Genomic DNA, 15638 nt, shown 5'->3' on the forward strand with positions numbered 1-15638 from the left:
TAAGACTTTCTTGTGTTAAATTCTAACGTACCTTGTTTACATGTTTCGACCTATTATGGGTCATCTTCAGAACTGGTCGTTGCTGGTCTTGGCGCCTCTTATTTTGTTTCCTGTGAGGGTGTGTTCGTGTGGTGTAATGTGGAGTCAAAGAGTGTGTTCTGAAATTGAGTTGTGTGTTGAGAATTTCATTGGGGTGTGTTTTTGTGTGTCTGTATATTTCATATTGTTCTAGTGTGTTTAGTTTCTGGCTTTTTGGTTGGATGTGTAGTATTTCCATGTCTGTGTTGATGTCTCTTTGACTCCACAGTTCATCTGTCCGCAGTATGTGGAACGCGAATCATGTTATGTGAAGACACACACACTCTCTCTCTCTCTCTCTCTCTCTCTCTCTCTTTAATTCAGGTATTTCTGTTAAACAGTTTTTTGTTTTTCCCCAAAACTTTATATTTCGTGACTTAAGGGGTTTCTAAAAAATCCGATTCAACTGAGCAAAGGGTCCGTATGGCAACGCCGTCTTCACTTGTCTTGTGGTGAGTGATGGATCCAGTTCCTATTGGCTAGACGATGCAGGTAGTTGGTAGAAGGAGCTCAGAAATAGACGTTACCAAAGCTGCCAGGACTTCGCGGTATCTGTAATAATTAATCCAAGCGTGATATCTCTAATGTATTGGATGTCATGTTGACTGTCCTTTGTGTTGCAGGTGGTACCACTCCGTCAAGATGGCCAACTACTTCGGCTGCATGTGCCTCATGCGGGTACTGCTGCCTCTCAGTCTTTCCCTCAGTGAGTACAAATTAATTCAAGTACATCCTAGTAGCATGTATCAATCTGAATGTGCCAGTCAGAGATGTTCTCTAGGAAGAATTGAGCGTTGTTAAAACTTGCAGCGAAGGTAAGCACATGGTGCTCTGTTAATATGGTGCGATTATTCGCAAACAAAGATTCTTTCTATTATTTTAGATGAGAAACACGTCCTTAACTAATAAGTAGAGAGCGGAATTTAGGCAAAAACCTATTTTTTCCTTGATACATACAGGTTTGAGATTTAGTATTTACATTTTTCAGTCCACACCTGTGGAGTAACGGTCAGCGCATCTGGCCGCGAAACCAGGTGGCCCGGGTTCGAATCCCGGTCGGGGCAAGTTACCTGGTTGAGGTTTTTTCCGGGGTTTTCCCTCAACCCAATACGAGCATATGCTGGGTAACTTTCGGTGCTGGACCCCGGACTCATTTCACCGGCATTATCACCTTCATTTCATTCAGACGCTAAATAACCTAGATGTTGATACAGCGTCGTAAAATAACCCAATAAAATTAAAAAAAAAATACATTTTTCATGGATATATAGGTATAAATAAAGGGGTTTTATAGTGCCTAAAATGCCTATTTCGATGTTAGTGCCTATTTTTAAGTTTTTTTTTTTAATATTTCCATCATTTTTCGTAACTGTTTACTGTTTTTCTTAACATCCTGTACCGTTTACATTACAAGACGGATAACAGCAACTCCTTCCTAGCAGTGAACGACACAATAGAGAAGTACGTCCGGGTCACCCCTTCTCATTCTTACAATCTTTCAATCCTAGAATTCTAACTTTCAGTCGACCTGGGTAGCGTAGTCGGTATAGCGCTGTGCTCGAGGTTGCGGGTTCGATCCCGGCCCACGTCAATGGCATTTAAGTGTGCTTAAATGCGACAAGCTCATGTCAGTAGATTTACTGACATGTAAGAGAACTCCTGCGGCACAAATTATTATTATTATTATTATTATTATTATTATTATTATTATTATGTTTTTTTTTTTTGTTATTGCATCTTCCTCTATCTGTCAGCAATTTAACACAAACTCTCTGGGTTATACCCGAATAAGCATTCTCTTACATTCCAAGACAGATAACAACCCCTTCCTTTTTTCTCACCATTTGTAAGTACAGCAGTGAGCGACACAATAGCCACAATAGGTGCTGATCATCTACCGTGAAGTAAACTATGGAAATGTGATCGGTGAATGAAAAACACTAACTTAAAGACAGAATGTCTTCATTTTGTGTATGCATGTGTACCTTTGTAAAATGTGAAATGTGTGGAAGTTTCTTTTAATCCTAGAATTTTGCATTAAATAAATGTTGAATCTTGTATTAGCGACATTCTTTAACAAAAAAACCTATTTTTTATTTTATAGAGCCTAAATAAAGGAGTTTAAGAGCCTAATTTAGGCGCCTAAAATGCCACATTTTAGGACCTAAAATTCCGCTCTCTACTAATAAGTTATAACAGTAATTTTGAAAATATTCATAGACTAGATAATTAAAAAAAATTGCGCTGTTCAGTGATACATCGGGATGTAGAATAAGTCACCCAGTTTCAGGAATATGACTACAGTTGTGTTGGTTTGAAGTTTTATTTTTGTTCTGGTTTGCAAATGAAAAGTATGATAAGAGAAGTTACATATTTTCTCTTCATATGAAGCGACAATCTGAAATTTAGTCTCGGCTCACAAATTATACACCATAGTTCACTCAAAGTGTATCGCACGTGTCTATTATCACTTTAATATTGCAGAACTCGCGACTACAAATCAAATCAGATCTGTAGCTGCTCTTTATGCCGAGATATTACTGAGAGAAGCCTCGCGACACGGCTAATTTAAACGCAAATTCTTCGCCCTCGTGCTCTATGCGAGGGAAAATGCCATCATTGGATATGGTCGCACAAGTTGCATTGGCTCATTGCCTAACTACTAATGACGTCATTCGGCTGTGGATCATAGTGTTGTTACAGTCTGCATTTGAAATTCTGCCATATTAAACTACAAATCCCGGAACGGGTGTCCATGCTCGGCGCGTATTCTACGTCAAAAAGAAAAGGACATATATTAAATGGTTCTCAAATTTGTGTCTTTCCATTATCAGTAAACTTAAACACTGACCTATCGCTGCAAATTAAGAAAACTGCCGAAATTTAGGTGCAGGTCTTGCGCAGGATTTTTAAAAGGGGGATAATTTGAAGGGCAAAAATTATTTTTTTTTTATAAAGTAGGTAGTTTACACTTTTAAATAAACAGCTTATTAATTGCAATATCATGATTTCAAATAGTATGTATATCTCCGTATTGTATGATGTCTGATTGAAACATTACACTACTTCACTTTCTAATTTATTTCAAAATAGAAGGGGTTTAAACCCCCCCCCCTTGTAAGGCCTTGTGTAAGTAGTGTAGGCCTATTATCTAAAAGGCTATAGAGGTCGCAATTTTTTCGTGGCAATAACTCTGTAACCTTTGCGTCATATAATTTAATTTACCTGGACTTCTTTTTCTATCAACTTCCGCCTGAAACTTATCATGAAATGTTTGTTACTCGAGAATGCTCACGGCGGAACCAATTTAAAAATCACTCTTTTCAAAATGGACTGATGGTGTACAACAGATACCCTGAGCGTGTTGGAATGTGTGTGTTTCATGAATACGGATGTATTTCCTTTGGCGACCTTGCCTTGTAAGTCGTGTTCAGAATCTATTGACACATTGTGAATCATATGGTATAAATAAAACTGTCACTTTTTCAAAAGACATCACTGCTGAAACCACTACTGTGCGGTAGAAATTTTGAACATAGTTTTTATTACTGTTCATGCTTCAAGACAATTCAGTTACACTTTTGCTATTCATAAATGTATTTGTTTTCATTTGAAGGCGTACAGCCAAAATGCACATTATACGTTCCTTAAAGAATTCTGCTCCATCGTGATTAAGATCAATGAATCATTATTGCATTGCATAAAACTATTAATAATTTCATAAGGTTTTATTCCGTAGATATAAAATGTTGGAGTCTTGGCGGAAATTCTAGGAAGTTGTAATTTTTAGCAGTACATTTTCCCTCCTGTCTCTTCAAAACTGACAATTTTATGTAGACCTAGCCCAAAAAAAAAAAAAAAAAAAAAGTTACAGAGGATTTAACATCTAACTCTTCAATTGGTATTCGGCCGTTGATCGGTTGGCATGCTTACTCTACGGTAGATTCGACCCTGGAAGCTAGCTGCGACGCATTATCCACGGAATAGATGCCAGACACGGTTGCAATCACGTATCCGAACTCTGGAGGTTCTGCGTCTGACACTCTGTCTGTTCTGCCCATCGAGATATCGCGGAAGCTTCGTTTGCGTCACGTCTGCATTCTCCAAGTAGTATACTATATACAAAAGAATCATCATTGTATTCTTCATGGCTACGTATTGTAGTCAGCGCGTCTGCAGGCAGAGTTGATGCCTGACTGCAGGAGTCAGCATTGTCACATAGAGCGCATGTCCGTTTCTGTTGCACCAGTGATAGAAATATGTTATAAGTAGGGAACGGAATATGGAGCAATAAAAGCTAGTATTGGCATCTACACAGTCATTTGTTTACAACTCTTTATACCAAGTCCTCCCCTCCATGCCATACTCGGGGCTCTCTGCAAGTCAACAACAGGTGAACGGGACAGTTGTCGCATAAGAACCTCAACGTGCAGATTTGCAGTTCAGAGTAGTGAAGTGTACAGGGTTGCAGAGGAAGTGAGGTTAAACTACCCTAAAGTCGACAGATTAATTTCAAATATGAAAAAATATTTGTAAAAGCTCCAGATCGAGTATCAAAATTCAGGAATAAATTCCCTAAATTGTCGCTTCCCCCCATGTCCAGTTCTTACGAGATAGGGGTCACGGTTAGAAGCTTGCAATTATTACGCACATTACCTCCAATCTGTGAAGAAAGAGGTCTAGTCTTTCGATCCCGATGATGCCGCTGCTATTCAAATATACCAGGAACTGCTAAATGAAAGAACAATCGAGAAAGAAGTCGCGGATATTAGTCAATTTTTTTATATTTACCGGATGCCATTATTCAATTAGGAAAGTCAGAAGTAGAACTAGTTGAGCAAATAAATATTATGAGGACTATTGTAAATGAACTGAGTGCAGTAGAAGGTGAAGTAGGAAAGCGTGTTGGTGAAAAAATGAACAGAGTTTTGATTAAAAATTATGGGTACGGTGTTCTTAGTCGGATTTCAGATGTACTAACAAAGACGTCATTCAACATGTGAATATAATTGACGTATCTTGTTTCAAGTACTCTCCAATTGTTTCTGCAGATGTAGAGCGGAGTTTTTCCATGTTAAAAATTTTCCCTCCTTGCAATAGAGCAAAGTTGTCTTTTGAAAATTTGACAATGATATTTACAATTTATTATAACAAGGCATAACAGAAATAACTGTTTCATCACCAAAACATAGCATTGATTGAAAATGCAATGTTGTTTGGTTCTACATTTTGTTCAACATTTAATGATACTGTATTAGGCTATGTTGTAAATATTGTAGTATACTGTATATATTGTAAATACTATAGTATACTGTACGTTGTATACATACTATCATATTTCATGATATTGTAAATAAGGGTATTTAATTTAACACGCTCCTGACAGAAAAACATACATATTCAGAGGCGAGTTCCATGCAGAAGACAACTGTCTATCAGGCATCAACATTTCCACTCACACGCGAGGACGCAGAGATTGATATTTAATTATGTATATTTGTAATGTTGTTTATTGGTGTCTTGTGCGTTGCCAAGAAAAATGCATGTAGTTCAAGATAAAATGCAGATTATGTATGTATGCATGCCACTATATGTCATTAAACTATTCCATATGTTTATTCTGAAATACGTTTACAGCACGTTGCGTGTAAGTTTGTATGAAGTGGACTGTACTCATCCATGCTCTGTGACGCAGCTCGCTTGACAGTCACTGAGCTACGAATATCTATACTACGTTTCACCATTCTTTATAATACTCCAAATCCCTTTCCCTGGTTATAAGCAGGGAACGGATTTATATGGACTAAAAATATATGAAATATGTAAATATATATGTAGTTATTTTTACCAAAATATGGAATTAAATATGGATTTTTACCAAAATATGGAATTAAATATGGACTTAAAATTATAAAAAAATGACTATGTACGTTAAATATTGGTACATTTTAATCAAACTAAACAAAAAATATAATGGACGTACCTTATCTTCCAATGTAGTTTCAACAAAACACAATTTTTATTGTCTGTTACCATAACAATAGGTTACAAACATTTCTTTCAAGTGCTGAAAAGTGAATCTTCTTCTATTGTCTCTGAGGATAGATTTATACTGACTAAAAGAGCGTTCGACGTCACAAGAAGTAACTGGTACATAATTCAATTTCACAATGTCTGCTGGGGATAAGTCCAAGTTAATCTTCACTGTTGATTCACCACTCATCACAGCAACAACCTTTTGTAGTTCTTCATATCCAGGGTTTTTTGAAAGTACAGTGTCCACCTTAGCTCTTACTGCATCTGCAACTTTACCTCTACCACGATTCAGTTGTTCCACAGTACTATTTATAATTTCAAAACTTTCAGATAGTGAAAGGTGCCTATTTTGGAGACTTTTGAGCGTTTTTATGATGCATGAAAATGTATGCTGAATGTGAGCTAAGTCATTCTTCACACTTATGTCACAGGTAACTGTTTTCGCAGTATCAATTGAGACTGCATCTTCAGAGTCCAATGCAAGGAGAACATTGTTAATAGAGTCTATATGTTCGGCATAATATTCAACTGCTTCTAGCCATGTACCCCATCTAGTTAAAATTGGCTTTGGTGGCAATGGAATTTCAGGGTACATTTCTTTCAACACGTTAACTCTACTGGGAGCTTTGAGAAATACTTTTTTCACTGATGAAATCAACAAATCTACTTTAGGGAAATTGTCTCTGACCACTTCTGCCACACGATGAAATGCATGCGCCACACAAGTAAAATGAGTCAATTTAGGATATACAACAGATAATGCTTGTCCAGCTTTGACCATATAAGGGGCAGCATCGCTAATAAAGAATAACACATTATCGTACATAATACCCTTTGGCCACAGGATACCCATAGCTTCGTTGAACAGTTTAACTATAGTTTTGTTATTGCACTTTTCTAGAACATCACAATGTAAAAGAATTCGTTCAGAATATTGTTCACTTAACAAACCGATAACTACATTACCAACAAGTCTACCTTCTTTGTCGGGAGTCTCATCAATGGAAACCCAAATTGAACTATCTTTAATTTCATCTCTTATCTTCTGTATTGTCTCATCGTAGATGGATGGAGCATACGTCTTCCTAAGTGTTGACTCATCCGGGATTGTATGTTGAGTATATTTTTCAAGGAATTCCCTGAAGACCTTATTCTTTAGTTTGTAGAGAGGAATATCAGCAGAGATGAGAGAACGGCACAGGTCGATGTTAAACTCAGATCTTACATTCGATGTTGTTGGTTGTGTTAAAAACAATTGTCTCTGCTTGGAATTTAGTTGTTTGTTGGCCTGATGTTTACTAGTTGTAATGTGTTGTTGCACCAGGAACTTTTGTGTAGATGATACTGCACACTGACACAAATTACAAAATAATATTTTATTGTCAGTTGATAAACCATCTTCTTTAAATTCTGAAATGTAACTTGTTAGTTTTGATTTTAAATTGACTGAATGACGTACTTTTGGCATATTTACCGTCTTTATAGTATGATTTACAAAACTGAACCTATGTGTACTCTGACTGGCATTTAACTGTTGAGCTGCACAACTGAAGTCTGTTAAAAATTTTAAATTAAATTAATACAGTTTTGTAACTTACTTTCCCATTGTTGATAGGACTGCTAATTTTCAAATAACTCTGATGTTAAAGGGATTACTGAACATGTGTTTAAATCTCTATTGTTGAAATGTATTTTTAAAAGTTAATGGAATTTTGTTTTGTTTTATTGTTAAACCTAATATAATATGGACTGTTTTATATGAAATATGGAAAATATATGGAAATTAACGAAAATATGTACTAAACTCTAAAATATGGAAAAATATGGAAAATAAAAGTAGGATTTTTCAACCCTACACATTGTGAAACATAAAGATAATGCAAAATATAAATTATATTAGCTTTATAAGTAAATATGTATTTACATATAAATCCTTTCCCTGGTTATAAGCTATAGGAAATTGTAGAATTATCAAAGGAAAGTGGAAGTGCCTCGAGAAATTCTGTTCTCGGCACCATTCTTGTGCATCACAAATTCGCCCTGGCTTAGTCCTGGGGTTCAGGTTGAACTCGTCAGAGGAGCGTGATTTCGACTACCTCTTGTACTGTAGAGGAAGCGCAAAGAAAGCTTGCCCATTTGACTGATGCGCAAAGAACGATATTCGGTCCTCGTGCCGTCATGCTCGTTACAGGGCTGCTATGAATCACCTAATGCTGATTACAGGGCGCATTCGAAAGCGCGGTCTTGAGCTGTTCGTATCGTGAAATGTATTGTGCAGAGCGGGTAGAAGCCAACGTATGAGTTACATATTCTGCGTTTTATCCCTCATAATCAGGATTTTTATAGAGTTCAAAGTGTGTTTGTAAAATAACAGAGTTCTGTATAACATTCGATGTACTTAATAATGTCCCCCGTTGGCTCTAAATTAGGAAGTGCTAATGAAATGTTACACATTCAAACTAGGGAATTATTTATAACGTTTATAAATGTATGAAAAACGAAACAGACTCCGCTCGTAACGTAAGGAGTATATACAGATTAAAATAAATCGACCATAGTACCACGCTAGTTATCGGAACATTTTAATAAAATCACATAGTATTAGTTATTAGTATTTTATTACAATGTCAAATATCAATTATTACACGATGACATATTTCTTATAACATCTTTGTAATTTCATTCAGTGATTTTATATGTAAAAGAATTCGTGCTTCTGTATTTTCTACAATGTTATGTTATTAGTAACTCTGCAACTAGGTTTAGGTTACGTTACATGTGCTGTGATAAATCTCACTCGAAACATCAAGCCAGCAGACGACTGAGAACTGACGACAGTTTGCCAATCGAATCGAAGCGAGGTCGAGTGCACCCTAACTTTTCCGAAAGTTCGCGCAGCTTTCCGTGGCAAGCTCTTCTTGCGTTTACTCTAGCTCCCTAAATTCATCACGATACACCGGTTCCATACACTGGCCGAAATTTCATGAGAAAATTTCTTCCCTCTTCAAGATTCGAACCCTGTGTCAAATACTCGTCTGGGGATGGGACCTGGTGCTGTCGTGATTGAGACAGGATGACCCATCTGTCAGCATCGAATTCGCGAATGACACCTCTGTCATATAGTGGGTTAATGTTGAGACATGCGTGGGTCCGGAAAGCCAGCTAGCCAGCCAAAGTTCTGTGGATACGCAAACTAAATCAGGCCCGTAGTCGGCTGTTTACTCGTACATAGTTCACAACCACGCGCTAAGCAAGTGTCTGGCTACTATACTGGAATTGCATTCCCAAGGCTACAAAGTCCAATTTGGCGTGTGATGCGTGCCAGACTTGTGCTGTAGACTTTGGAAGTTGAAACATCTTCGCCTGCGGTCGAGTGGTTTGTGTGCTTGAATTAATATATTATTATGATGTACCGAAGTACATATATGATATGCGAAAAATCACTTTGTGATTTAAGACGGCGCTTATTGCGTCGGATCCCGACCACTTAGTCACTCATAAGGAGTCAACCCCAGACATGTGGACATTGTGCCACTGTCATACATCTATGACGCAGTGCAGGAGGGTAGGCCACTAGAGGGAACCCAAGAGGTGGAACTTAAACTGAGAGGTTTCGATCCGACATCGGGATGGGAATCCGGTGTGGCTTATAAGGAGAGGACATGCTCTGTATATCACCAAATTAAATCAGATTTTGTGACATGAAAGTACAAGACACACTGTTTAAAGTCATACCTGATATGGGTGGTCAATGACCCCTCATTTTGGAAATATTGGCTATTGTTTATGACATACTTCCGTTAGGTGCCTAATAGGGAAGCATTAGGCTGTGTAACGGCGTAGCTCATGTGGTTGAATGCTTAGTTGTCATCCAGGCAACCCGAGTTCGAATCCTAATGCCTTCTCATTTTTTAAAGCTTGATATTATTATTATTATTATTATTATTATTATTATTATTATTATTATTATTATTATTTTAATTCACTTTTAGTTTTCAGTTCCTATATTCAAAGCCATGTTGAAATATGCGTGGTATGCATCAAAATTGATAAACTAACGAGAAGTGTTTGTGAATGTGAAGGATGTCTGTTTCGCAGCAGAAGTGCGGAAAAATGTGTGTGACTGTGGACAACCTTCTTTCATTTGCTGTCCATAGTGCAGGAAATATGTATGTTTGTGTGTTTTTATGACATCATAATGAATCGGGTACAAAATGAAATGGAATAGCTGCTACAGAAATAGAACAGACACCAGTGACACATCTTACCTTCCTGCGTGAGCAGTATTTCATTGTTTATCCTTTACAATACAATGTTAGTTAATTAGTAATTTGTTCAAAATATGATGAAGCATTCAATACATTGAGAAATATGATATAGGTATGTAAATAGATAACTGTGATCACAATATTAATCATTATTAAAAGAAAAAAAAATAGTTCCAGTTAAGATTCGAACTCAGGTTGCCTGGATAACAACTCAGCATCCAACCATATGGGCTACGCTGTTACACAGTCTAATGCTTCCCTATTAGGCACCTAACGGAAGTATGTCACAAACAATAGCCAATATTTCCAAAACGAGGGGTCATTGGCCACCCATACCAGGTATGACTTTAAACAGTACGTCTTGTACTTTCATCTCACACAATCTTATTTCATTCGGTGATGTACAGAGCATGTCCTCTCCTTGTTAGTGGATAGACCGTCAGCATGTAGAGCTGAAAACCCGGGTTCAAATACCGGTGCCGGAGAGAATTTTTCTCTGTTCCACTCATCTTTCATCATGTGCTTGAATTAAGTTCAATATTTAGATTTTTAAGTGTTGATTAAAACCATGACGTATTCCGTATCGTAGACCCAAGGAATAATCATGCAATCTTTACGAATAGGCTTCTGCTCTCCATCTTCCTAGTTCTTCTGGATCGTGTTAACGGTCACTGCGTCCGAAGTTCGCTGGATCATATATAGTCGAGAGCGACACGTTCAAGTAACGATGAATCTTCAGCATAACTACTTTCGGAACAAATCGTCACACCTAGTACATGGATATATATCATTGGGACTTCGCAATATAAAACGACCTGTCTCGGGCGTTGCAACACCAACATAACGATAATGAATTTCCGCCTGCTCTAATTGTCGAAGAGTTGCAAGGCCAAACAGATTATCGGAGCCACGTTGAACATCACCGTCACTGTTCGTGTGCGTGTCGTTAATAGTTCCAAATCGATGGCCCGACTTCGATTAAACTTAATATGTCGGTTCGACAGGACTTTACAGTTTCGATGGGCATAGTAAAGCTCAACATCTTTATTTTCTCGTCATAAGCATAAACCCTAGTACCTACGAGTAGATATTTCGAGGTTTTTACGGAAATGTTCGTTTTCCTGTTGAGGAAAAAGTGGTTTTTCGGCATAGTGTCTGTCCGTCCTCTGTAGGCCTATAGCGATTTTCGATTTTTCCTAGACTTTTCGACAGGTTTTTCTTCATTTTAAGTGAAAAAAAAAAATGGTAGTGCTCTCAAAATCGGCTGAGACTTTTTTCACGATTTTGTTTCCTACATACAGGGTGTTTCAGAGTCCAATACACAAGCTAGAGAGGTGTTGTTAAAATTTTAAATGTTATGTTTTATTTAACGACGCTCGCAACTGCAGAGGTTATATCAGCGTCGCCGGATGTGCCGGAATTTTGTCCCGCAGGAGTTCTTTTACATGCCAGTAAATCTACTGACATAAGCCTGTCGCATTTAAGCACGCTTAAATGCCATCGACCTGGCCCGGGATCGAACCCGCAACCTTGGGCATAGAAGGCCAGCGCTATACCAACTTGCCAACCAGGTCGACTCTAGAGAGGTAGTTGCGTAGGTCAAAGCAAACGGTTTCTGTCAGGAAACATGGCTTGGACGACTTCTTATCCCGCTACGCGGCGACAAAGTTGTCGGCGTAATGCGTGAAATTAAAGAACTAATTTTTGAGTTGGGAATTGTAGTTATCAATAGTTAGTTGGTAAGCTTGTTTCCGTATCAGCTCTTAATCTCATCTTCATTTTACTGCACATACCTCCACTTTTTCCAGAAACGCTCCATCTCTTGTTTGAGGATGTAGGCTTACGTCTAAAGGTGAGATGACGCACCAGCACGATGGTTGTCCAGCGCATTGGCGCATGATGTTTCATTTTCCTCAACCGATGGACTGATCGTGCTGGAGCAGATGCTTGGTAACCAGGCGTCAGAACTTAAATGCCTCTACGTACTTACGAAATAAACAAGCATCAAAATGCGTTATTCATTTATTAATTAATAAGTAGGTCTGATTGAGGTCCTGGATGATAAGCTTGCATCTATTATCAGGCAGTACATCTCACTTGATGATATGTCAGAGGAAGAACAATTTATTGTTTGTATACATCTGAAGTCTGGTATAGTGTACAGCTATACATACGGGTGGGACAATCTTACTCAGTTTTTTAACTTCGAATTGCTATATTACTTTCGATAATCCAATGCAACTTTTCATGTTTGAATTCTGCAAATGAAGTATATTACCCTACATAATGGATGTTGTTTAAACTTTTTAAAGTATTTGAAATAATATTTTTAGGGTTTGTTAGGACAAAAATTGGAAACACATTTTTGTCATAAATGTTAAATCAAACATTTCCTATTCTTCTTTTATTAATAGAATTTTAATATCGATATTGATGAAGAAATAGAAATTTAAAAAATGAAAAATGTTTCCAAGTTCCTTAAAATATATATTCACTTAGCAAAACAACTAAATAAAGTTGCTGGCGGTGTTACGGGTGGGACAAAAAAGGCAAAGTTTAATTCTGAATTTATTTTCCTCTTTGTATTTCAACAAAACTTACTTATAGCTCTTTTGTAAATAGTAAATGACCCCTTTTATTAAAAACTTTAGGTGCTGACAATATGGAGGCAACTGATCTCTTTGCACCACATAGTACACAACAATGTTGAATTGACACATAAACTATTCAAATTTATACATCAAAACAAAATTTTTTAAAGTGCTGAAACATCAAAATATTACCATTATTATTATTATTATTATTATTATTATTATTATTATTATTATTATTATTATTATTATTATTATTATTATTATTATTATTATAGTTATTATTGTTATTGTTATTATTATTGTTATTATTATTATTATTATTATTATTATTATTATTATTATTATTATTATTATTATTATTATTATTATAGTAATTTACGAGGTTCAATTAGACTAATACGTAGACTTAACTTTTTTTTTCAAGTAAAAATTCCTTTATTTTATGGAATGGCTGTGTAATAGGTTACTAGTCAGCGATGTATACAATGGAGGGGGAAATGAACTGACCACCCTATCCCATTATCTCAGGGTATAGTTACCTCATGAGTGATGCCTTATTGGTATCATGAGGTCCAATCCTGTCTTCGGATAGTTGACTAAACAAACAATAAGTCATGGTTTATTGTTGGAGTCCACACCTGTGGAGTAATGGTCAGCACGTCTGGCCGCGAAACCAGGTGGCCCGGGTTCGAATCCCGGTCAGGGCAAGTTACCTGGTTGAGGTTTTTTCCGGGGTTTTCCCTCAACCCAATACGAGCAAATGCTGGGCAACTTTCGGTGCTGGACCCCGGACTCATTTCACCGGCATTATCACCTTCATTTCATTTAGACGCTAAATAACCTAGATGTTGATACAGCGTCGTAAAATAACCCAATAAAATAAAAAATATATATTGTTGGAATTACATGTATAAAGAGACGATATTCCGATCTACGTGTAGTTGGTATATTAGCTTCTAATACCGATCCTAAAACTCCGATCCCTATTCACTATACATAGGCGGTCTTACTAATAAAAACCCTATATACAGACGTTTATTTGTCTTATACTTATACAATGAGTAGCTCGTTTATAAGTCGTGTGTAAATTCCTTACTAATAATCACTACAAACGTCGTGTATAACAGTATAACTGTTACACATCTACGTCATAGTTTCGTCATTATTTCGTTACGAAAGGTAATAGAATATCTGAGGTTCTCTAGTGCATCCGGTAGAGCTCTCTAGTGTGGCGTGTTAAATATCGATAGTACAATGGCTCTAATCGATTACCACACTACATTTTGATCAAAGAGTACAAGCTACAGCAATATTATTCTAATAATTCTATGATCTTTGGTTTGTTCTTCTGTGGTTACAAGGTAACCATCATCATAAATGACAGTCGATACGAACAGCTGTTAGAGGGGCGGCCATTTTTTCGCTATATACAACGCTTAAACAAGGGGTTTCGTGTATATAACTACTGCAAAGCAATTCCCATTGTATAGTTACAGCCTGTTTATACGTCCATAGCTTATTCACGGTTTATTAGTAACATTTTCTGTCTCAACTCTGCATAAGTCTCGTATAAAAACTATACACGGTTTATTAGTAAGACTGAGGGCCTAGAAGCCGCTGTTCGAACGGAAGGTGAACTTCGTACATAAAACTTTGTAGTAACCTTACATCAGCGCTTTGTCTGCTCCTGGTATTACGCGAACTTACTAAAATGGCTTCTTTTTCGCGATAACATTAAAATAATATGTATGCTGCTAGGGTACAAGTTCCTGAGTACTTAAGCACCTATACGCATGGAGGTACAGTGCAGTTTGCACCTGTGGCACTGTAAGCAGGAAAGAGTGGGCGAAAGGAATCTCATGCATGACGAGTATTATTCATTTTAATGTTATAAACTGTGCAGAGTCGTTTGGAAGCTCCAGGATGACTAATACACTATAATGATAAGTAAAGTGTCCTCCGCTTGCTTTTTGTAGAGAACTCCGTGTTGAGTTGCGCGGTCGTGTTCACCAATGAGCAATCTGATAATCATCTGCTTTCAAGGAATAAGCCCTTTGACCTTTCCGTTAAGCTAACGCCTATATTTTTGTCTGGAATTTTTGCAATGCGAAAACTTAATTTTATGGCAACAGCGCGGATCCTTTCACATTGCACGAAGCGTTACGTAAGTTGTATTTATAATAAATACGCATTTCATACGTTTTTACAATGAAGAAACGTTTTTATTATACAAGTGACTTTATCCACGAGTGGACAAAATTCATTTACCCACAAATGTAATTTAGTTTAACTCACAAAATTCTGGAGGCAGTTAATAAAAAATTACAAGTTGGAGGGATTTTCTGTGATTTATCCAAAGCATTTGACTGTATAAATCATAAAATGCTGCTAGATAAATTAGATTATTATGGAATTAAAGGTGTTGCACACCGATGGTTCCACTCATATCTCATAGATAGGAAACAGAAAGTTGAAATCTATACAACTATGAAATCTGCACCGACATGGGGAACTATTAATAATGGAATTCCTCAAGGATCAATATTAGGTCCCCTACTTTTTCTAGTATTTATAAATGATCTTGCCCCCCTAATAAAAGATATAGGTCATCCCATATTATTTGCAGATGACACAAGTATAGTAATTACAGCCAATAACTCCA

General features: G+C 36.9%; 1 protein-coding gene across 13 annotated transcripts in view; it reads left to right on the forward strand.

Moving 5' to 3' along the window:
• Positions 1-15638, forward strand: part of Piezo (piezo type mechanosensitive ion channel component) — a 303168-nt gene that overhangs the window by 32795 nt on the left and 254735 nt on the right. For all 13 annotated transcript variants that reach the window (XM_069842458.1, XM_069842460.1, XM_069842464.1 and 10 more), the window contains exon 2: positions 702-784. In XM_069842458.1, coding sequence (XP_069698559.1) covers positions 721-784 — 64 coding nt within the window. In that variant the 5' untranslated portion in view covers positions 702-720. The remainder of the gene's footprint in view (positions 1-701; positions 785-15638) is intronic.

Source organism: Periplaneta americana, chromosome 12 (genome assembly GCF_040183065.1).
Source record: "Periplaneta americana isolate PAMFEO1 chromosome 12, P.americana_PAMFEO1_priV1, whole genome shotgun sequence".
NCBI lineage: Eukaryota > Metazoa > Arthropoda > Insecta > Blattodea > Blattidae > Periplaneta > Periplaneta americana.